The following is a 23,489-nucleotide window of genomic DNA, read 5'->3' as shown; positions in this document are numbered from 1 at the left end:
GAGTTTAGAGTTTATGGAACTTTGTGTCAGTTTAACTTTATATGTAATTGTGAGGATCTGTACCTTGTGTGCACAACTAAATTTATATTGAAGAGTAAAACTGGATTTGAGTTTGAACACAGTGAGCTTTAAATACAGGGGCTGTAGCACCTCATTGGACAGTCCATGTCCATATTCTTTCTTAAAGCTGCTGTTGTTCAGTTATGGGGTACTGAGCCTAGCTAGCTCCTCTGCCTTCCTTGTACAGAGACTGTACCACAGCATTACATCTCCTGCATGCTTCTGGGGCAGGGGTCTTTATTATTTATTTTTAAAGGCAGTTTCTGGTATGTAACCGAGGCTGGATTCCAGGTGTATGTGCAGCTGAGGATGGCCTTGAACTCCTGATTCTTCTGTATCAGTCACCCAAGTTAGGTTCACAAACAGACAACCTCCAAATCCAGCCTTCTTCCTACTGTTTTATTTTGAGAAAGGTCTGAGTTGGCAAAGCTGGCCTCAAAGATACCACTCTCCTGCCTCAGTCTGTACTAGCCAGGATTACAAGCCTGTGTCATCAGTCCCAGTTCTTAAAACATTCAGGAACAGTTCATACACCATGTAAGCTGTGTTTTATGGGACACAGTTCAGTGGTTTACCATATTGACTGTCATGGCAGTTGTGGACTATTTCCCCATCTCAGAAGATTGCCTCCTTCAGCAGCCATCTGTGCCTCTGCACCTTCTTTCCCACTCTCCTCCCTCCCAGCCCCAGATACCTCCACTTGCATCTTTATGTGCCTGTTGTGACTGGCTCTCTACACTTGGTATCATTTTCAGGATCCCTCTGTGTTATAAGATGTACCAGCATTTTGTCACTTTTAATGGATATGTTTTCTACTGTATTTACATCACATGTTTTATCTGTTTGTTCAGTGATGGCTTTGGGTTGTTTGTGCCTCTTGGTGGATAAATGCTGCTGTGAAGTCAGGACAGCAAGGTTTTGGGTTGGTCCTGCCTTCTCCTTTATGTTGGGCATCTGCTTAGAATTGCTGTGTCAGTGCCCATGAGGAGGATCAGCAGGAAAAGGCCTTCACCACTCAAGCCTGGTGGCCCCAGTTCCGTCCCTGGAATCCTTGTAAAGGTGGGAACCGACTGTGGTCCTCTCTCCTACATGTGTGTGGTGCAGTCCACACTTTCCCACCACACACGCACATGCACACATGTACACATGCACAGCCTGTTTCTCATTGAATGGCCTTAGCACCCTTGCTGGAAACAAGCAGAAATACAGGAATATGCAGGTTTATTTCTGAGATCTTGGCTTTTGTCCTGTGTCTTTGAGACAGTGTCAAGGCTGTCTTCAAACTTGCTAAGTAGAGGATGACCTCACAGGTCAGGGGGGACAGGCCTGCCCTTCTACTCCAGCTGGAACCTCAGCTCGGGTTCCTTGACCTGCCCGTGTGACCTTCCTCTAGTGTTACTACTTTGATTATGGGTGCTTTGAAGTGAGTTTGGAAATCAGGAGGAGGGGGTTCTCAGACTTTGTTTTTTCATGATCACAGTTGATTCTTCATTTTCATTCTGCATGGGTTTTAGAATCAGCTTGTCAATGTCTAAACAATTCACTGGAATTCTGATAGGGATTACAGTGATTCCGTCCATTTGTGCAGCATTGCTATCAGATTTCTGATAGTGTGTGGGTTTTTTTCTGTTCCCCTCAATTTCCTTTAATTTTCTTCAGTAATTTTAAAGGAGTTTGGAGAGTATAAATCACTTTTCCCCCATGTATTTGGATGGTTTTGATGAAATTGTGGTTTTATTAAAGATTGTTGAGTTCAAAAGATTTAGAAATAAGAAGTCTTATGTCTTATGCCCAGTTCCTCAGAGCTCATTTATTCCAACAACTCTTGTATCGGCTTAAGTCTCTTGATGTGAGATTGTGCTGTGTGTGGATAGAGACAGACCAATTCTTCTTTCACATTGAGGCTTAAAAAAAAAAATTTGTCATATTATATATATATATATATATATATATACACATATATATGAATGAATATACTGTAGCTGCCTTCAGACACACCAGAAGAAGGGATCTGATCCCATTACAGATGGTCGGGTTGTGAGACACCATGTGGTTGCTGGGAATTGAATTCAGAACCTCTGGAAGAACAGTCAGTGAGTGCTCTTAACTGCTGAGCCATCTCTCCAGCCCTGCAGTTGAGTTTTTATGAATGTTTCTTGTGTTTGTGTGTGTGCGCTCACTCGCATGCTCTCTCCCCCCCCCCCCCCCGGGGGGGGGTGTGTGTGTGTGTGTGCGCTCCACAGATCTCCTCAAGTGTCTATCAAGAGCCAGCCTAGCATAACTGGCAAGCCCTAGATCAGTGAGACATCTTGCCTCAGAAATCAAGGTGGATGGCACAGGAATCTGCTAGTTTTGCCTCTTGGGTGCTGCGATTGCAGATGACTGGGGATCACTGTCATGTTTGTGTATGAGCATGGCAAACACTTTCACAACAGGGGAACAGTGTCAGTATTATCAGGTTGAGAATGTCTCTTGTATTCTGTTGGGTTTGTATATTTGTTTTCCTTAGTCATGAAAAGGTGTTACTTGTGTCTACTGAAATGAGCACATGATTTTACTTAAATTCAGTTAGTGTGCTCTGTTATAGGAATTAGTTTTAGGCAGTCAAACTACCCTTGCATTCTTGGGATAACTCTGGTGGGCCTCTGGTGCATAGTTCTTCTGGAGTGTTGATGGGTTTCATTTGCTAGTGCACTGTTGGAGATTTGTTGTGTGTACTTTTAGAAATCTGGTTTCTCGTTTTTCTTCTCCTTTATCTGTGTAGCTGAGGCTGGCCTGGAAAATTCTGTCTTCCTGCCTCAGCCTCCTCAGTAGCTAGATATCAAGCCTACAGTTGTGCCTGGTAGGGAATCTGTTTTCTTGTGTGTGTGTGAATGTGGTGTATGAGTGTGTATGTACAGTGTGTGCTGGGTGAAGGCCTCTTCTGTCACTGCTGAGACAGAGTCTGTTGATGAAGTTGGAACTCTCTGATTTTCTGCTGTACTGGCTGGCCACCCAGCCAAACCCTGTCAGCCTTCCCCAGTGCTGGGGTGCCAGGTTTGCTTATGTCTAAAGTGGGTGCTAAAGGTCTGGACTCAGGGTTTCATGCTTGCATAGCAAGCCTTCTAACCAATGAGATCTCCTCAGCCTGGGATATTATTTAATTTAGTCTGATAACCTCCATCTTTAGTTGAGATTGTGTGACCAGTTCATGTTTAGTGTTGAGACAGCATCTAGTTTTCATGTCTGCTTTCTGCTACCTGTGTCTTTGTCTACCCTTCACCGTTCTGTATTGTGAGTGTGGAGGTTGATCTTGGGTGTCAGCATGTCTGAGAGGATTTCCTGAAAGATTTATATCTAAGATGGGGTCACCTACCCTAAGTATGGGTGGGGGACGCTTCTACGTATGGAGGTTCCAGACCTGACCTGAGCACCAGCGTCCATCTTTGCTTCTTGAGTGGATGCAGTGCAGCCAGCTGCCTCAGGTTGTCTCCATGCCTTCCTCCACCGAAGTCAAACCTTGAGCCACAGTAAACACTTCTTAAGTTGCTTTTGTCAAGCAGCACAATGAGTGTTTTCTTATGTCGCAGTCCAGCTCTGTTTCTCATATTTTGGTTTTGGAATAGTCTTGCTCTGCAGATAGGGTAGCCTCAAACTCACAGCTTTCTTTCCTTAGCCTCCCAAGTGTTGGGATTGCTGGTGTGTACCACCACACTCAACTCTCCACTCGTTTTCAGTTACTGTTTTAGATTTGTTTTATTTTCTGTGTCTGAGTGTTTTGTCTGTATATATACCATGTGTATGCAGCGCCGGAGGAGAACAGAAGAGGATGTTTTAGTAGAGAGGTAGTTAGACAGTTGTGAGCTGCCATGTAGGTGTGTGACCCAGACTGGATTCCTCTGGAGGATCAGTAGTGCTCTTAACTGCTGAGCCATCTCTGTAGCACCCCAGTATTCTTTAAATCAAATACTTTTTGCTGTTAACTTTTTTTCTCATTCGGTAGTCTTCTAACATTTTTTTTTATTGCTTGTCTATTATAATAAAAATGTAGTGTTATAAAAATATTGTTAGAAAGGACTTTGGGGCAGCTAGCTTTTTGTGACAAATAAGTCCTGCTGTGGAACTCAATCTGAGCTTGTGTTTCACAGTGATGAGTAGATTCTAAATGAATGCAGCCTAGTAATTTAGAATAAGTGCTGTGAGAGCTAGTGGGTTGAGTTTATTAATTTGCCTTTCCTTAAGAAAAGCTACCCATATGGAACAATAAACTTTGGAAGAAAATGGCCATGTAGGAGGCCATCAATGAACCAATTTATTCCCAAAGATTCTCTTGGAGCTTAGTTTTCTCTGCAGAAAGTGTTTAAATTCAGTTCCTTGGACAGGTATTGATCGCTTCATCTGTATTGTAGCTTTAGTTTGAGGGGAAGAATTGGTTAAGGACTACCTCTGTTAAAAGCAAGACAATGCAATGCATCTTGGAGTTGCCAAGAGGAAAACTCCCTGGAAAGTATCTGAGCTTTGACAGTCTTGGGGAGATTGGCCATTCGGAGAGAAGTGCAAGACCTGTTAACTGCAATCTGTCTTAAAAGCAGGCTGTCGGGACTGCCTGCTGTTAAGTGGCTGCAGGGTAAGTGAGCTACAGTGGGGATGAAAGTGGGAGTTATCTTCTGGTGCACAAGATGACTGGGTTGTCCCGAGCCAGCTCCACCAAAAGCTAGTGTAGCTACCTAGAGGTCGTCAAGTAGAGGGGCATTGGCCCACTTCCATCAGCTTGTTTAGACTGTGGCATCTCCAGACTACCCAGAGCCACAAGTGTCCGGGTACCCCCATCTTTCTTCATGATGATACAAATTGTGTGTGTGTGTGTATGTGTGTGTGTGAGAGAGAGAGAGTGTGTGTGCGCGCCTCAGCTGTAATTCAGTCAGGCACTATCCACTTCCTTATGGGGGGACCTGGGGACAGGGCCTTTCACTGACATGGAACTCAACAAGTAGTGGGCTGTCTGTGTCTCCCTCCCAATGCTGGGATTACAGCACACTCCACCACACTGTTTTTCTTTTTTATTTTCTTCTTCATTTTTGAGGCAGAATTTCTGTAGTCCTGACTGACCTGGAGCTTGCTATGTAGATCAGGCTGGCCTCAGACACACAGAGATCCACCTGCCTCTGTTCCCTCTCTCCCCAGTGCTGAGTTAAAGGTATGTACCACCATACCAGGGTTTACTTTTATTTTCACGTATGGTTTCTTTGAATTGAACTTGGCTCCAAATAGGTTGTTTGGTAACCACTAACTGACTGAGCTATTTCCACAGCCCATCGCTACTTCTTACCCAAAGAGAGTAATGGGGTTTACTTACTAACACCATCTAATATTGAGACCATATTTCAGTAGCTCAGGTTGTTTCCAGCACGCCTTGTGTAGTCTTTTGTTCTTTGGAATCATGGTCCAGTGATGACTCATGCTGTTGATTTGGTTGCCGTGTCTCCATTAACCTAGTACAGCCTCCTCTTTCCTCCATGGCTGTTGAGCAGGCAGGCTGGTTGTCACACCGAGGACTTGCTGGGTTTGAGTGTTTTCTGTGGTCTTTAAATGTGCTCCTTTGCCCTTTGATTTACTGTAAAGTGGAAATAGGTGCAAAGGCTTGGAGTGTTGTGGGAAGAATGCTCAGTGACTCACTGGGAGAGTTGGGAGAACTAGCACTGCGTCCAGATGGAGACTCTGTCTTCCTTGTCATTGAATCGCTTTACTTCCAGATAGCCAAAGTCATGGGGCTTGCCACTTTGCTAGCACCTTCCACAGGGCATCCATGGAGAGAAGAAGCAGTGATTGGTTATTGAGGCAACACCAGCTACAATCCTGAGTAAGCACTCCAGCATGACATTGAAAACAAACAAGTAGGGCAGATCAGTAAAGAGAGCACAGCACAGTATTTGTAGGTAGGAAATGCACACCGGTTGCCCGCAGTAAGACTGGACACTGGGGGCTTGAGTATTTGCTCTTAGAGTATAGGAGCTGTCCTTCAACTTCAGTCTCTGAGACAAAGCTCCTCAGGGAAGACACCTGCCCATCAGTAGGAAAGGAGGAGTGAATTAGGACTGTGCCATCGCACAAGACCTAATGAAAGGTGGAAACTGTCTTGGCCATGTGCTGAGAAGCAGTGCAAGCTCTTGTGCATACTGGTCACTTTCATGTTTGATGTACACTTTTTCCAGGTTTGTGAATGGAGACTACTCCATTGTGGAGACTGTTAATTCGAACAGAAGTTCTAGGAAAGTTGCAAGTTTTAAGAGCTGCCCAGACGCTCTCTACTGGTTATTTGCATTTTTGCTAAGTCTGCTTTGCAAATTGGATGTTTGCACACACTCCATCTCTCTGGACCATCTACAATTTTTTTCATAGCATTGCCGGTGGTTTTGGTCTCATTTGACCTTGACATGATCAGAAAGTGGGACAAGCCAGCCATTCTGCTTGTTGTTCCTCAGGTGGGTTTGGCTGATGTTCCTTCATGATTAGATTCACATTATATATTTTTTTCAAGTACGAATACTGGTTCATCAGGTTTTTCCAGTGTGAAGGTACTGCCATGTTTTACTTTGTAATTAATTTCTGGGGAGATACTTTTGAGATGACCATAAATATACTGTTTCTCATCTAATTTTATTCATTACTGTGTGTGGTTGGCAGTCCATTTTAAGGAGGGTTCTCTTCATTCATTTGTTCATGTACTTAAAGCAGCATGGACTTTGCCTGTATAAACTATGATCCATATCAGCATTGATAGTGAAGGTTCAGATTGCCCTGCATGGTCAGCAGATGTCAAACGGGCTCTGTGCTCCTTGTCCTGTTCTGTATTTCTCTTGTAACTGTGACCTCCCCTTCCTGCAATCTCCGAAATCTGTTCTCTACCGCGCCTTGCAGTGGAGAATGGCGCTTAGAAACAGGTGCTTTCTGGTGTGTCTCCCCTTCTCTTCCTCCTTCCTTCCCTCCATCTCCCTACCCCCTTTTCCTTTCTTTCCCTCATTCCTTCCTTCCTTGTTTCCTTCTTTCTTCCCTCCCTCCTACACTCACTCTTTCCTTCCTTTCTTCCTTCCTTCCTTCCTTCCTTCCTTCCTTCCTTTCTTTCTCTCTTTCTCTCTCTCTTTCTTTCTTTCTTTCTTTCTTTCTTTCTTTCTTTCTTTCTTTCTTTCTTTCTTTCTGTGAGCTTATCATAATTTCAAATCAAATTAGTATTACAGATTGCTTTAGAAGAATGCTCATGTCATTTCTGAAACTCAGCATAACTTTGCTTTGTTCTTTTGGCTGGATAGTCACTGACCTCTTTTCTTAGAGCAGATGAACATTTTGAAATGTGAAAAATTGTATTTCAAGCTAAAATGTCTGGATTTGTTCTATCTAAAGAATTTTTTTTATTACAGAGTGAAGAAAGAATATAATCAATAAACATGTCTTAGGGCTTAACTGAGAATACTGGTTTTGTTATACATAAAATTAGGATCTCTCAAGAGTTTTGAGGATTAAATTCCAAAATTTTAGGTGATGCATATAAAGTTCTGGATGTAGATTTTTTTCTTTTTGAAATATTTACAAATTTTACCTGCCTGCCTGCCTGCCTACCTGCCAGCTTTCATGTGGGTATGTGCTGTGCACATGGAGAACAGAAGAGGGTGTCAGATCCCCTGGAGCTGGAGTTCTAGGTAGTGATACGTCTGATGTCGATGCTGGGAACTGAACTTGGGGCCGCTGCAAGAGCAGTAAGTGCTCTTAGTTGCTGAACCAGCTCTGTACCCCTTATATTTTCTTAATCAATGGTAGTTTTTCTACTATAGATGAATATTATGCTTATAAGCATAACAAGCATGAAATACATGTTTACATGTTTAATATACTTGGTGATATAGATTTAAGATCTCATTCTAAAACTTTATACTGACTTGAAAATGAAAATTTCACCTAAGTATATACCTTACTGAGTTAGAGACTAAATAGACCTGTGTGATTGCCTCACTTCAGACACAGGACTTGGAGGATCTGATCTGGATCTGACCTGATGACGATAAGCTTTCATACTGCTGGAAGGTGCTTTTCAAGCTTCCAAGGGAGGGAAGCAGCCAGTAGTCCTACTGAACTGTAATGCCCACTATCCACAACAGTGTCCAGCATGGTAGGGTGTAATAGTGGCACTTCCATCTTGGGGGCAACCACAGCTTAATAGGAGGTAACTAAATGTAACCCAGAACCTGTTGCTCATGAAGTCATGACATTTGTACTGTCCCGTGAGGGAAAAAAGCCTCAAAAACTTGGAAGGCTTTCTGGAAGGTTTCCCTCTGGGGTTGGAGGTTTTTGGGGGAGTGATGGACAGCAGGCAAGAGGGTGAGATGAACATGCCTGCACACTCCCTTGGAAGCTTGTTATGCTTATAAGCATAATATTCATCTATATAGTTGTTAGCTACCATGTGGTTGCTGGGAATTGAACTCAGGACCTCTGGAAGAACAGTCAGTGCTCTTAACCGCTGTGCCATCTCTCCAGCCCTCAAACCTTATTTTTAATGATGGTTCTTAAATGTTTTGCCCTCCCTTGTAACCCACCACCCACCTGAGGTTGTGGAAAAGAAAGGATATGGGGGAAGTGGGCCTGTTTAGAAAGGTTCTTTGGAGCAACTCCCATCTGTGTTGTCTGGAAATCAGCAGTTCAGTTCATAGATTAGCAGGCAGCGGCCGCTTGATCCACTTACAAACACTCCATGGATATACCAGCAGTTTAGTTTGGTAGAGTCAGGTTAGCAACAGTGGTGACCTAGCAGAGACAGCCAGGCTTCAGCCTCAATGCGAGTCAGCAGTAGGGACCAGCAGGAACACTAGAAGTTCTCAGCTCTGCCTCTCAGAGAGGTGAAGATCAACAAAGACTTGAACCCCACAAGTGTTGCTCTGTACCAGCAAGCCATGTTCTCTCTCTGTCATTCTGTGTGAGTCCTATTTATACCCTCCAAACATCCTGTGTCCTCCACGTGCCTTACCTTAGCATGTGCATCCAGTCTGCCTGAGTCCACAGAACAAACTGTAGCACATCACCAGAAGTTTTCTGGTGTGTTTCTCCATGGAGTCCCGACAAATGGAGCTGAACTACACAATGCAAGGCGGACTAATACATGCGTGTTGTTAGCACAGAATCCTTCATCACATGTCTTTCACATGCTTGCTTTAGCAGAACATCCTCTCTCCTGTGTCTGCTTCAGCGAAGTCCCCTTAGCCTTTCATACCGGTGTCCATTTTAAGGAAACTTTCCTTCACATGTTTGCCCCAGCAAAACACCATCCAACTGACTTTCCAAAGAACCCTTAAGTGTCCACTTTGATGACACCACAATGCTAAGGGCTTGCAGTGCATGCTGTATGAGCTGCCCCCTTCCTTGCTGGGGAGAAAATGGAGGTCACCTGGTTATTCCGGGTGATGCTGTGGTTCATGTGAGAGATAGATCAGGAGTACAGCTTCCGCATGGGCAGCTGCATCTCAGCCGGGTCACTGCCAGCCTGTCTGTGGGCTGTCTTGCACCAAGTAGCTGTAGTAAGGTTCCCTCCCTAAAGGAAAAACCCTGGCCTGGCTGATGTGCACCACCAATATTCCAGAGTTTAGTCTATTCCTGTCCTCATAGGTTGGGTGGTCAGTGTTGGAGCATGAGTTGTTACTGTTGTTGTTGTTCTCCTCCCCCTCCCCCAACCCTTCCCTCTCTTCCTCTCTTTCCCCCTTCTTATTTTCTACACAGGGTCTCACGATGTAGCTGTGTCTGTCCTGGAATTCACTACGTAGATCAAGTTGGCCTAGAACTCTGTATAGACCAGGATGCCCTTGAACTCATAGGGCCTCAACCTCCTGAGTACTAGCATTAAATGCATATGCCGCTTTTATTTCAAGAATTAAATTCAGCAAGCGAGGCCAGAGGATGACGGATACACAGATTGAGAGTTTCACTACTTCTCAGCCTTTTGGCAGACATCAAATTAGAAGTCTTTTCTGATCCCACCCTGTCCTATGCTTCTCTGGTGTTTCTTAACTTGCTATAAATATGGTTTGTTTTCTTGTATCATTTGTTGACCTCAGTGGATTTTTAGGAATTTCTAGGACAGATATGAGGGTTAAGCTTCATTCTCCTATATGGTATGAAGCTGTGGTGTCTGCAGTGCCTGTATACCTGGGAAATTGTCAGCCTGCTCTCGGACACCCTTCCAGCTGCACGGCTGCTTCCTTCCCTCGAGAAGCTTTCTTAGTTTTCCAAGGTCACTGGCTTCCATACCCCTCAGTGCCTTCCCTCCTTCCTGGTCATCTGCTCTCTAATGCACTGACCTCAGTTGACCCTGTTCAATGTTCAACCTGGCAACGAGAAGTGCTACTTAAAATAAGGTTGAAACAGGAAACTGAGATTTAGTGAACTTTCCCATTTATATTAAACAAGAAAAGTGAGAAACAATAGTTCAGCATAAACTGTGAAGTGTGTAAACCCAATGCATACTTATACTTATATTTCCTATGTAGCAGATCTGAACACTATAGGTTCACTTAGTTCTCACTAAAATGCATTACCTTCTCACATAAACATGCACTTTGTTCATAACTAACTTTTCAAAGTAACATGTCCTCATAAATACCACCCCCCCAACACACATACATACATCTGGCCTTAGATACGGATGGACATTGTAGGCAGGAGATTTCTAATTTCTAGATTATTTCTACAGACACGTTTATCCTAAAGTAAGTAAGTGAATTATTTTAATGAAGACAGTACAACTTGCTTTCATGTAATTTTGTATTTCCAAAACAGGTAGAAGGAAGAGTTGTTCCATGTGTTTCTATGTCTGGGAGGGAAACGGTTGGATGGTTTCCTTGCTTTACCAGCAGTGTTTTTAGCACATGACTACTTTCTTATCAGAGTGACAGGCCACAGTGTCTCTGCAGCTTCATTGTCATCCTTTGATAATCTCTCTGTATAGAAAGGCCTCATCTTTCCAAAAATTTGTCCTGGACAGTCAGGAAAGGTACACCTGGCATTTGCTTGTAGCCTGCAAGTTCTTAGTATCTGTGTGTCTTAATTATCTGTATCTAATATCTAACACCATAATTCTCTATAATAACAATATTGACCTGTGAGGCTGGCTCCTCCCTGTCTTTTTGTTCTAGACATTGGTCTTTGGCGGACTGTCCTACATTGTACTGTCCATTTTTAGTGAAGTGTAATGGGCTGCCATACCTACTTGTGGATGGAAAGAAGGCACAGTGGCATGGGATTCTGTTCCTCAGGAAACCCAGGTTCAGGCAGAGAAGCTCCCCGTCATTCACTTAACACTGTGGCCGGACCAGACTCAAGCCTGTAGCTTTACAGTGCAGTGATACTTTAGCATGCCTGGTTTCTGTCCTTCCATAGTGGATTCATCCTCTCATGGGATTGGTTTTTGTAAAATAATTGGGGAGGGGCGTCAACACAGGATTTCTCTGTGCAGTAGCCCTGGCTATCCTAAAACTTGCTCTGTAGACCAGCCTGGCGAGATCCACCTGCCTCTGACTCCTGTGTGCTGGGATTAAAGGTATGAGCTACCATCACCTGGCAGTATTTCTGTTTTTAATGAAATGAGTTTTTATTGGCCACCTGTTGACAGGAAAATAGGTTAAAGCAACCTGGCTTGATTCTTAGGCCTCACAGGCTTTATTATGACTACTGTAAGTATTCTGTCATTTCTAAGAACGCGATTGACCCTTGCGGTCTCAGGCTCATGCCCAGTGGCTGCTCTTTGTGGGCAGTGCTGGCCTTTCTCTCTGCCACTCTGGGCACTTCTGCCCTTGCAGCTTTGTGCTCTGTCTTGCTTTGTGCTCTGTCGCCTCTTGCTTTTTATGTATTTTTATCTCGTGTTAGTAATTTTTACTCAGAACTCAAACTTCTTAGCATATTGCTAGAATTTTTTTGTGGGAGAATTGAATCCACCTTCCACAGTGTGCGTAATTTTGCCATTTGTGGGGTAGAAAAAACACTGTTCCTTTAGGCCACTGTTGAGCTTCTTTCCTGAGTGGGTCCGATGTTAATTTCATTGACCCACGAATCAGGTTTTCGTGGGGTCTAGCTTGTGGCTATAAGTTGTTGGAAGGGATTTATTTCCCCTTCCTGCTCTCCCAGCGGCAGTGACGAGTCAGGCACATTTCCTTGTTGTCTTCCTGTGAAACTGGATTATTTCTTGGCTAAAAGTACACTGAAAAAAAAAAAAGAGGTAAAGAAGTGGGACCAGGTTCTGGAGAGTTTGCTCAGCAGTTCAGGGCAAGTGCTGTTCTTGAGGAGGACCTCAGACCACTTCAGCACCCCTGTCGGACAGCTCACAGTGCCTGTAACTCCAGCTCCAGGCGGACCCCATGTCTCTGGCTTCCAGGGATACCTGTACATTCATGCATATAATAGTCACATTCAATACACAATACATATAACTAAAAAAATAAATTATTTTTAAAAATAATAAATATCCTCAGATAAGTGCCAGCTCTCCAGAGGCTGGGATATTGGGCCCCAGGAGTCAGGCTGACTGTGCTTTGGAAGAACATAAAAAGGGAAGAGTAGCCAGGCAGTGGTGATGCATTCCTTTAATCCCAGCTCTTGGGAGGCCGAGGCAGGCGGATTTCTGAGTTCGAGGACAGCCTGGTCTACAGAGTGAGTTCCAGGACAGCCAGGGCTACACAGAGAAACCCTGTCTTGAAAAACAAAAACAAAAAACAAAAACAAAAAAAAAGAGGAAGAGTATCGATGAAAGCAGAGTTAGGGAGGAGGCAGTGGAGAGCACAGGCACAGAACAGGGCTGACATGATGTTGATGTGAATGGGAGGAAGTACATGCTCTGTCTGCCTGCCTGTCTGTTGGTTTCCGGCTCCCTTTCTTCTAGTGTTTCTGATCCCAGAAAGTCTGCCTTCCTATTGGGAGTTCCTGTGCCGTGCAGGGTCACTGATGCTGCTGCTTATAACCCTGTGGCCCTGGCTGTTACTTCTGGGTCTTCCTCTAGAACAGTGGGTTATAGATACTGGTCCAGTCCTCGGCAGCTTTTCACAGTCAGTCTCCCATCCTTAAGGAATCCTGTTGCCCATTACTGTGCGAGCCTTCCTTCCTTCCTTTTGGCTCCAAGGTGGTTGCCTGCAAAGTCTTGTCCTGTTATGGTATAAAAGTCAGAAGTTTTCCTTGATTGCTTGGGTGTGGGGAGTGTGCTAGGAACATGATTCCTGACTAATTTGTGTGAACTAGTATTTAATCATGTGATTAAAAACTATTTATTTTTAGTATCATTCTTTGTTTTTGAATCATGTTGGTTTGCTGTAATTTGAGTATGGCCTTTTAAAGGATATCTCAGCCTGTATGACTGGACATTATAGAAATATTGTAAATTCTGATATTTGTGGTTTTCATTTTACAGGGCGCCAATGCCTCGGCATTAGAGAAAGAGATTGGTCCAGAACAGTTTCCGGTCAACGAGCACTATTTTGGATTAGTCAATGTAAGTAGTTCCAGCCTTGAAGCTTTGCAGCCCTGAGTCAGTGCACTTCCTCCTTTGTTAAAGGAACCCTGTTTATATCATTAGGATTAAAAATGACCTGTAGTTGAAAGGAGGTAAAGTTGTTTGAGGTCTTAAGACTTTCAGCCTAATTTCACAGTTTTGGCAACAGAATTCTCATAGCAAAAGTTTGACTTCTAACTAGACGAATGTTTGCATGATATTTAAGAGTTCTTTAACTAGCGGTATCGGACATGTAAGGCCATGTAAAAGCTTCCCACAGGGGAGGTCCTATGCCCTGTCCTTAAAGCCTGGCAAGAACTTTGGAATTTAACTGAACATATTTTTTTATACAACTGAAACTCAACAAAGAAAAAACATATTATTTTCTTTTTCAGGCTGGCCTCGAACTCAGAAATCCGCCTGCCTCTGCCTCCCAAGTGCTGGGATTAAAGGCGTGCGCCACCACTGCCCGGCTGAATATTATTTTCCTAGTTCTAAGTCTGCCCTGTACATTTTAGTCTTGGTGGTTGATACGGCATAAAAATACATTTGATAGTGAGACTCTGCAGCCCTGTCCAGATTGGCTGCTCTCACTAGGTGATCATCAAGTTGTATCATATTCATGTCTGGCTAATTTTGAGTTGTTGTTTTAAAAGATATCATGAGTCAGTGTAAATACAAACAGTGTTTATGCTTGAAGCCACATAGCAGCCAGGTCAGGATAAACAGGAGGGATAAACTGAAGAGAGCATTCATTGAGTTTGTTTGATGGATGGAGTACAGCTTCTGATCGTCATGCCTCATCATTGTACCAATCCTGCCACTTGGGAGGGGTCTCAGGACCCAAGAGTTAAGGTGGCTGAGAGCCTTGGACTCTGTTCAGATGTAAGTCTGGCTGCAGGCGATGGCTTTCCTGTGACTTAGAGTTTGAGACAGCTTCTGTTGCTTCCACCTTTTCTGCCCAGCTCTTACTTTTTCCATCTCTCCCTGCTTTTCTCTTGCTAGCTTGGCTCCTTTTTTATTTTTAGAATTGTAACACTACTTATTCATAGGTGTCCCTTAAATATCAAGATTGGCTCAACTTTCTTGAGACACCTGCACCCACACTTAGGATATACAACTGTCCTTTCATAAGCATGAATTTCTGTATTATTGTGTGTGATTAAGTCTGTATTAAAATTAAAACTTCAGCTTTGCTTAAAAACAACAACAGTGTTGGACCTGAGGGTGGTGATATGGGGAGTAGGTTGGGTAACTCAGAGGTCAGTATTTTAATTCATGTTCCCGTCTGTAACTTATGTGTACTGTTAGCAGTACTGTATCCATGGAGCTGTTCTAGAAACTCTCAAATGGGGTTGGACATCCTGGGTGGTGGAGCACTGTGCAGTGTACTCAAGGCCCTGAATGATTCCATGCTCCTGAACTGCAGGGGGTGTTGCAAGATGGGAAATCACTTTGGAGTTTAGCGGAGAGGCTACTTTCGTCAACCTGTAAGTAGCCAAATTTCTAGGCTGCTTTGCTTTTCCAGGAAGTGCATATGGAAGAATTGCTGCTAGACCTGTCTTATGGGGTCCCTTTTGGGCTATGAAGATAGGGTCATCAACAAGCACTCACTTATGGGAGCCAGGCCCTTTGCGTTTGCAAAACAGTGAGACAACCAGTTTATTAGCTTACAGGAAACAAAGAGGGATTATTCTCAGCCTAGTTAACGATCACTTGGTTAATCTATTTTAGTTACAGGTTGGTTTTGCTTTTAATCTGTTTTAAAATTTTTATTAGCTAAATTCTTTGAAAACATTGTCTTGAACTTGGATCATGTAGCTGTGTGAGTACATCTGTGGTATTTGCTGTCGAGGAGCTTGCAGGATCGACAAGCTTCTGAATGTCTGTAGTACAGGACACACACTGAGTAGAGCAGACAGTGGAGTGCTGTCTCCTTACTGCTGTGTATGCGCCTCCCGTGGCCATGCAGTTCTCACCCACTCTTCTGGTACACACCAGCAACTCCATTGTGAGGCTCCTGTGGATCCCTGTTAGTAAAGTTGTGATTGCTGGGGCTGGAGAGAAGGCTCAGGGGTTAAGAGCACTGGCTGGTCTTGCAAAGGACCTGGGTTTGGTTCCTAGCTCTTACATGGTAGCCTCTGACCACCTGTAACTCCAGTGTCAGGAGATTGTATACCCTCCCCTGACCTCCCTGGGCATTGCATGGAAGTGGTTCATAGACACATGTGCTGGCAAAGTACCTGTATATGTAAAGTAAAAATAAAATTCCAAAAAGTTTTTTAAAATTATGTTGCTTTCCTAGACTCTTTTGATGGATGTTTAAACTGAGTTGTTTGGAGTAAGGCCTGGTGTGGAGAAGAGAGAATAAAGTCTTTTTTTTTTTTTTTTTTTGCCTCTATGGGTTATGGGCTTGATTAGGTGAAGGTGTCCTTGTTCTGTTTTCTTGCAAATCAAGAAAACAGATTTCATTCTTGTCCTGCGTCTTTCTGCTTGGTAGCCACAGCCTATTTTTGGGTTGTGTTCCAGAGATGCCAGAGATTTCCTGGTCAAAGAAATCTGGTCCAGGGATTCTAGCTAGGTTGTAGAGGTACCCTGTTTCCTCATAGATATGATGGGTGTGGTCAGCTACTGGACAGCTTGTGGAGAGAAGGAGTCGACTCCCACAGGAGGCAGGGGCAGTGGAGTGGGAGTGAGCAGCATGGTCCTCACAGGGGTAGTAAAGGCTTCTAGATGAATTCACAGCCTTTGGACCTGTTGGACAAATGGAGAAGGTATTTTCTTAGTGGTTGGGGAGATGGCTGAACAGGTAAAAATGCTAGCTTGCCATATACACGCATGCCCACATATAATTAATAATATTAATTTTGAAAAGTATTTTAGGGGCTGGAGAAAATTTGGCTCTTGGCAGGCCATATCACTTGGCCCTCAGCCAATTGTAACTCTAGTTCCAGGCTGTCTGACTCCCTCTTCTAAGTTTTTAAAGCCAGGAATAGTGGCACACTTCATTAATCCCAGCACATGGGAGGCAGAGGCTGGACTATCTCTGTGAGTTCAAGGCCAGCCTAGTCTACATAGTGTGTTCCAGGACAACCATGGCTACACAAAGAGAAACCCTGTATTAAAAAACAATAGGAAAGGTGAGTGTGTGTGTGTGTGTGTCTGTGTGTGTGTGTGTGTGTGTGTGTGGTGTTTTAGATTGGGATTTACTGCTGTGAACAGACTCCATGACCAAGGCAACTCTTATAAAGGTCAACATTTAATTGGGGCAGAGTTAGTCCATTATTATGGCAGGAAGCACAGAAGCACCCATGGTGCTGGAGAAGCTGAGAGTTCTGCATCTTTATCCATAGGAAGTCAGGAGTAGACTGTTCTTAAGCAGCTAGGAGGAGGGTCTCAAAGCCCACTCCCACAGTGACACACTTCCTTCAACAAGGTCACACCTACTCCAAGGTCACACCTAATAGTGCCACAAGCATATTCAAACGACCACAGGGGGTTATTAATTATTATGAGGATTTAATATACGCTGATTGTTGAGAAGGAATCCCAACTCTCCTTAATGATTCCCTTAATAGAACTGAATAAGTAAAGGAAAGCTATCCAATGACAGGACTCAGGGATGGACGTATATTACTTCAGAACTGTCAATACAGTGGGTGCCTACACTGGAAAGTTTTATGTCAGCTTGACACAGACTAAAATCATCTGAGAGAAAGGAGCCTCAATTAAGGAATTGCCCAAAGATCAGACTGTATGTAAGTCTGTAGGGCATGTTCTTAATTAGTAGTTCATGGAAGATGTCCCAGCCCATTGGGGGTCCCTGGGCTGGTGGTTCTGGGTTCTATAAGAAAGCAGCTGGCCAGTGGTGGCGCACACCTTTAATCCCAGCACTTGGGAGGCAGAGGCAGGCGGATTTCTGTGTTCAAGGCCAGCCTGGTCCACAGAGAGAGTTCCAGGACAGCCAGGGCTACACAGAGAAACCCTGTCTCAAAAACAAACAAACAAACAAACAAACAAAAAAAAGCAGGCTGACCAAGCCATGGACAGCAAGCCAGTAAGCAGCACCCCTCCATGGCCTCTGCATCAGCTCCTGCCTCTAGGTCCCTGACCTGCTTGGGTTCCTGTCCGACTTCCTCCAATGATGGACTAGATAAACCCAATCAACCCTTTCTTCTCCAACTTGCTTTTAGTCATGGTGTTTCATCACAGCAATAGTAAGCCTGACTAAGACAGAGACTCTTGTCTTTTCTATACATTTACATGTTGCAAATGCCTTCAAGTTTCTCAGCCTGTGCTGTTTGCTTCTTGTATTTTTACAGACAATGACTCCTTATTGTCTTAAACATTTCTGATGTAACTATGAGATAATGTGGTTTTCCTCTTATTTCTGTGGAAGTTGTTAAATATCTGTTATATATCCTTTGATAGGATATCCAAATGCTGGTTATTGTCCAAATCTCTCTTTGACAGAACCACAGTGTTTTGACTGTTAGATTTCTTTTCTTTTCTTTTCTTTTCAGATTTATTTTTATTTTATGTATATGAGAACACTGTGGCTGTCTTCAGACACACCAGAAGAGGGCATCGGATCCCATTACAGATGGTTGTGAGCCACCATGTGGTTGCTGGGAACTGAACTCTGGACCTCTGGATGAGCAGTCAGTGCTCTTAACCACTGAGCCATCTCTCCAGCCCGACCGTTAGATTTCTATGGTTGTGGTATGGCTTTTAGTTTGCAGATGAAGTGATGCTGGCTAATTAATAATGAGTCTTAGTTATGTGTATTCTGCAGTGCTACTTTCTCTGGAGATAACCAATAGGACTAGTGAGCCATAGCCTAGACTTCCGTAGATGTCCTGGGAAGTCTTCTTTTCACAGTGTCTTTCTGAAGCCAGTGCTTAGCTCCCTGGAGCAGGCATGTAGATGGGAAGTTACCGATTCTCACAGGCCTTCATATATCTTCTTAAATCCCCTCCCTTCCCCCCCCTCCCTCCTTCCCTCCCTCCCTCCCTCCCTCCCTCCCTCCCTCCCTCCCTCCCTCCCTCCCTTCCTTCCAAAAATGACTGTAGCTGTTCTGAGGGCTTTGTCTCTTGGAGAAGAACATGCAAACAGAAGGTTTGCTGTTGCCATGCTTGAAGCTTTCTTAACTCTGGAACCATGGGCTGTGCCTGGTTCTGCCTTGCTGCTGTTCCTCTACGTAGGTTCTGTATTTGCTTTTAACCTGACATGATGGTCCCATTTACCTCAGAGAAGGGAATTATCACCTGTGTTGGCTCTGTAAAGTAGTGTCTCCTGTGCTTTTGAAGAGAGCAAGTAGGAATTGAGTAAAGGGCAGCAGCCCTTCCCTGAGACCTGCGGTGTGACACCATTGCCAGCACTGCCTGCCGCCTTCTCAGGTCCTTCAAGGCTGTCCCCTCCATGACTAACAAGTGTCCCACTCAGCTTAGTTTTTCGTTTTTAGTTTCCTGTTTGTGCTTGGTATGTAGCGCCTGTGGGACCTTGTTAGAAAATGTTTACTTTAGTATATTTCTTGGAAAAGTTTGTGTTGAGGGTTTTGTTTTTGTTGTTGTTTGTTTTTGAGGCACGGTTTCTCTGTGTAGCCCTGGCTGTCCTGGAACTCACTCTGTAGAGCAAGGCTGACCTTAAACTCAGAGATCCGCCTGCCTCTGCCTCCTGAGTGCTGGGATTAAAGGGGACCACACCTGGCCTGTGAGTTGTATTTTAAAACCACGACATAAAACACTTATGATCTGACCAGAGATAAGAATAATGGGCTGTGGACCGAACAGTGCAGTCCTCTGGTTTCCCTGGCTTGCTTGGCACGCTCAGCACAGCTGTGGTCTTGGCATTTAATGGTGCCACTCTTTCCTCTTGTAGTTTGGGAATACCTGCTACTGCAACTCAGTTCTTCAAGCACTTTATTTTTGTCGTCCATTTCGGGAAAAAGTTCTAGCATACAAGAGTCAGCCCAGAAAAAAGGAGAGCCTTCTCACCTGCCTGGCAGACCTCTTCCACAGCATAGCCACCCAGAAGAAGAAGGTCGGCGTGATCCCGCCCAAGAAGTTCATCACAAGGTTGCGGAAAGAAAACGGTAATTCCCCTGTTTCCTAAGTACTATTGCTTATGTCCTAGGAAGGTAAATAGAGCATGCTGTATGTAACACATGGTTTGGTTTTTGGTTTTTGGTTTTTTTTTTTGATCATCTGTTTATACCTCACATTGTGTTAGCTGTTTTATTAGAATATTCTGACAAAGGCAAGCTAGGGGAGAAAGAGTTTGTTCTGACTTTCATCTCGAGAAGGGAGTGTTTTGTTTTGTCTGGGAAAACATAGCACCAGGAATTGGAGGCTGCCCATTAGAGAAACTGCATTTTAGCCTGACACAGGAAGTACACAGAAAAAACAGGAAGTGGGGTCAAGTTGTAAAAGTTCACATCTTCCCCAGTGACTACTATCTGTAGGAAGTCTCCACTTCTGGAAGGTTCCATAACCTTCCCCAAAGCATCAATAACTGGACCCAAGTATTCAAATGCATGTGCCTCTGGGAAAGCAGAGATGTGGGTCTCCTGTCTTGGCTCCAGAGGTTCATGTGAAGTGTGATCAGTGTTGGGAGTGTGTTACTCAGCTAAAATCCCACGTGCCAGTGAGTGAGAAACGCCTGCTGTCTTCTGCCCACTTGACATTTCTACCAGGAGTGGTTGTTTTTGCCTTCTGTGGTGGCACGTGCCTGGAACCCCAGCCCTCAGTAGACTGAGCCATGGAGATAACCAGTTTGTGGCCAACCTGGACCACATGAGATGCTATATCCCCGCATCCACTTCTTAAGAGAAAGCAAAGCAAAACAAAAAATTTCCCTAGGATGCGATTTCTTGGTTGTACATTGCTTTTCTGTGTTGATTCATTTCTCTAACATCAAAACTTGTAAGACAGAGTCTATTATTCCCTCCCTTTGTCCACAAAACAAAATCACATCAGTGAAGCTACTGAGACGCCCCATCTTTTTCTTTCCTACTTTTTGGTGTTGGTTTCTTTTGTTTTGCATTTTTGTTTTGTTTTGTTTGTGACAGGGTTTCTCTATATAACCCTGACTGTCCTGGAACTCACTCTGTAGACCAGGCTGGCTTTGAACTCATAGAGATCTGCCTAATTTTGCCTCCTGAGTGCAGGGATTAAAGGTGTGTGCCATTGCCACTACTGCCTGGTCCCCATCTCTTTCTAATTTGAGGTATTTCTTATTAATTTATATAAGACTTTAAGTTAGACATTACTTCCATGAGATGTTCATTGTTTTGCCCAAGGTTACAGAGTTCCTGGGAAGTGGCAGATCTGGTGTTTGGCTTCCTTCCTTCCTAAGCCGGCTCTGTCTCTTCTGACAGTGCTGCTGCCTCAGAAGGATGGATGAGAGTTGGGTAACCATGGGGTCCAGTCTCCTGTTCGGCGTAGATACTTAAGTCAGTGGAGGAATGATGTTGAATTGTTGTTGAGTTCTGTCTATCTATCATGTAGATACTCACAGAGGTATGACTGAGGAGGTCTTTAAGACTGCTTGTTGAGTAATGGTATGGTGCCTTTTAGGTGATTAGTTACATTGTTCATTGGGTGAGTTGGAATGAATCTTGTAAGAGCTATCCCCTCACTCCTAGCCTGAACTGTGCAGTTAGAGGTGAGGCGACTGTTGAAGCTGATGGGCATTCAGAAGAGAATTTCCTCAGCTACAGAACATTTGAGTCTTTCTTATAGACTACATTTCCCTCTCATGAGAGGTATTTACTTCTTTAGATTCCAGATCTGCAGTTTTTTTTATCTTTTTAAGAAACTCAAGCCTAGGTGGTGGTGGCGTTCTGAGTTTGAGGCCAGCCTGGTCTACAGAACAAGTTCTAGGACAGCCAGGGCTACACAGAGAAACCCCGTCTTAAAAAACAAAAAAGAGGGGTCAAAAAAAGGAACTCTGACCAAGCCTTTGGAGTGTGGATTAAACTAATGGAGTGCAGTCTTGTCTTGCTGTCTCTGTGGATGCTCACCTCTGCAGGTGTCTGCTGGGACATTGCACCTGCCTCTGTTTATGCAGAGCACATGGTAGTAGTTCTCAGGTGTGTAGCAATAAGCCATTATTAGCTTTTAAATTGACTACCTGTGCTTTTTGAATGCACTATGACTTGTCTTTTTAAGGTTGATTGATTCATGCTGGGCACAGGTCAAGCTAAGTCCACACCAACTCACACACGGGGGTGGGGGGAGAAAGACAGAGGGGGGGGCAGGGAGCACACATGAGCAAGTGAGCCCGAGCCTTGAAGTTAGTGTTTTGAACGTCCTGTTGAGTTACATGCTTGAAGACTTGTCCTGTTTACCAAAACCTGAGACATTTTTGTAGAGGGGTTTTAAACGTATGTTTGTTTGTATTTAGGAAGAGTAAATTGATAGAGCAGCAGACCTACTCAATCCCTGCTTCAATGAGACAGATGCCAGAGTAAATACTTATGATAAGTGTGTCTTCTCATAGTTTGTATTCTTTTTGCTCAACTTCAGAAATCAGTTTACTAGAAAAGAATCCTTATGTCTTGGTATTGTTGTCATCTGTAAATATGTTTTAGAGTACATTAATATTTACCTCAGGGTTTTGGACTTCTCCTTGAGAATTGTGTGGGGTACACAGATGAAGTAGTTTACTGTCCTGTCCATTGCCACATGTTTTCCTTCTGATGCTTTATTTTAAATCTCTGGAAAACATGTTGGTCATCTCAGCATTGTTGGTGCCCACTGTTGGACTGCCATGCCTGACTTAAGCTCTTCCATCCTAAGTTAGAGGCAGCATGTAGTTTCAGTAGAGTCACCCTGGTTATGTTTACGCATGCCACTTTCATTTGTTAATTGTTTTGGTATTTGGAGAAGGAACAGACTTTGGTCTCTATTCACTTAATAAGTCTTTCTTAGGTTTTTAACTCCCAGTATCTGCACAAGCACAGGGTCTCCCACAGGTAGTGTGACTCCTCCAGCTCCACAGTTACATTATCTTTGATAACTCGGTAATTGTTTGCATTGATTATTATATACTGATTTCCTGTTGTGCACTAGCTCTGTGGAGGCCTGAGAATCTAGAAATAAGCCCTCAGGAGTCTGAGCCACCACAGGGGAGGGCAGGTGCCAACAACTATGTATGCAGTGTGGCTTTACTAGGAAGGAGAAACAAGCAGAAGTGGCATGGAAGTGTGAACGGCCATCTAGGGTGTGGGTGCTGGGGCACTCTTGATCAAGTAAGATTAGAGGCTAGACATGTTGAAGCCACTTGGTGGCCTAGGGTGAGCATGATGCAGCAGAGAGTGCTGTGAGGTGCACAGCCAGAAGTTTCACAGTTGGAAACAGTGTGGTACATACAGACCATTAGGTACAGGCTGGGGCCCAGAGCTTGGGAAGCTGTCAGGGGCTGTAATTGTCATTAGGGCAAGATCCCTAATTGGCTGGCAAGAACAGCATTCAAGGGGTAAAGTCTGCTGCAGCCCTCAGGGAGGACGTGAGCCCTCTAGCCAATGCTGCTTCCTGTAGGCTCACCATTTTACTGTGGAGGAAATGCAGCACAGGTCAGTGAAGTAACTGTGAGTGTTCACTGTCAGCTGAACAATTCACAGGTGTTAAGGTGGGCCAAGGCCTTATCATAAATCTTATCATGTGTACTATATATGACATGTATGTGTGTGTATATAACATTTTTTCAAGTTGTTATGAACTACATTTTCTTTGCACATATCCATAGCTGTTTAATTCCTGTCTTTTGTTCAGTTGTTCATTCATTCATTCATTCATTCATTCATTCATTCAAAAAACCCCGTTAAGCACATCCTGAATCCCTACTGCCACCCCTGTTGTGCTAGCAGTGCATCTGTGGAATCTGTGGAATTCTGAAGGAGTCTGAATGTGAAGAGCGGTTTCTCAGGTGC

The 23,489-nt window shown here is 44.0% G+C and overlaps 1 protein-coding gene across 2 annotated transcripts in view; it reads left to right on the top strand.

Annotated features, from left to right (window-relative positions):
* Usp12 (ubiquitin specific peptidase 12) overlaps positions 1 to 23,489 on the top strand; it is a 54,025-nt gene that overhangs the window by 12,519 nt on the left and 18,017 nt on the right. The window contains exons 2-3 of one of the 2 annotated variants that reach the window (XM_028779817.1): positions 13,475 to 13,555; positions 19,436 to 19,649. In XM_028779817.1, the coding sequence (XP_028635650.1) occupies positions 13,475 to 13,555; positions 19,436 to 19,649 (295 nt within the window). The remainder of the gene's footprint in view (positions 1 to 13,474; positions 13,556 to 19,435; positions 19,650 to 23,489) is intronic. The other variant, XM_028779818.1, reaches the window with a different exon arrangement.

This window comes from Grammomys surdaster, unplaced genomic scaffold, assembly GCF_004785775.1.
Source record: "Grammomys surdaster isolate TR1022 unplaced genomic scaffold, NIH_TR_1.0 362, whole genome shotgun sequence".
NCBI classification, from domain to species: Eukaryota; Metazoa; Chordata; class Mammalia; order Rodentia; family Muridae; genus Grammomys; species Grammomys surdaster.
Note: the sequence above shows the minus strand (reverse complement) of the source record. Positions and strands in the feature narration are given on the sequence as shown.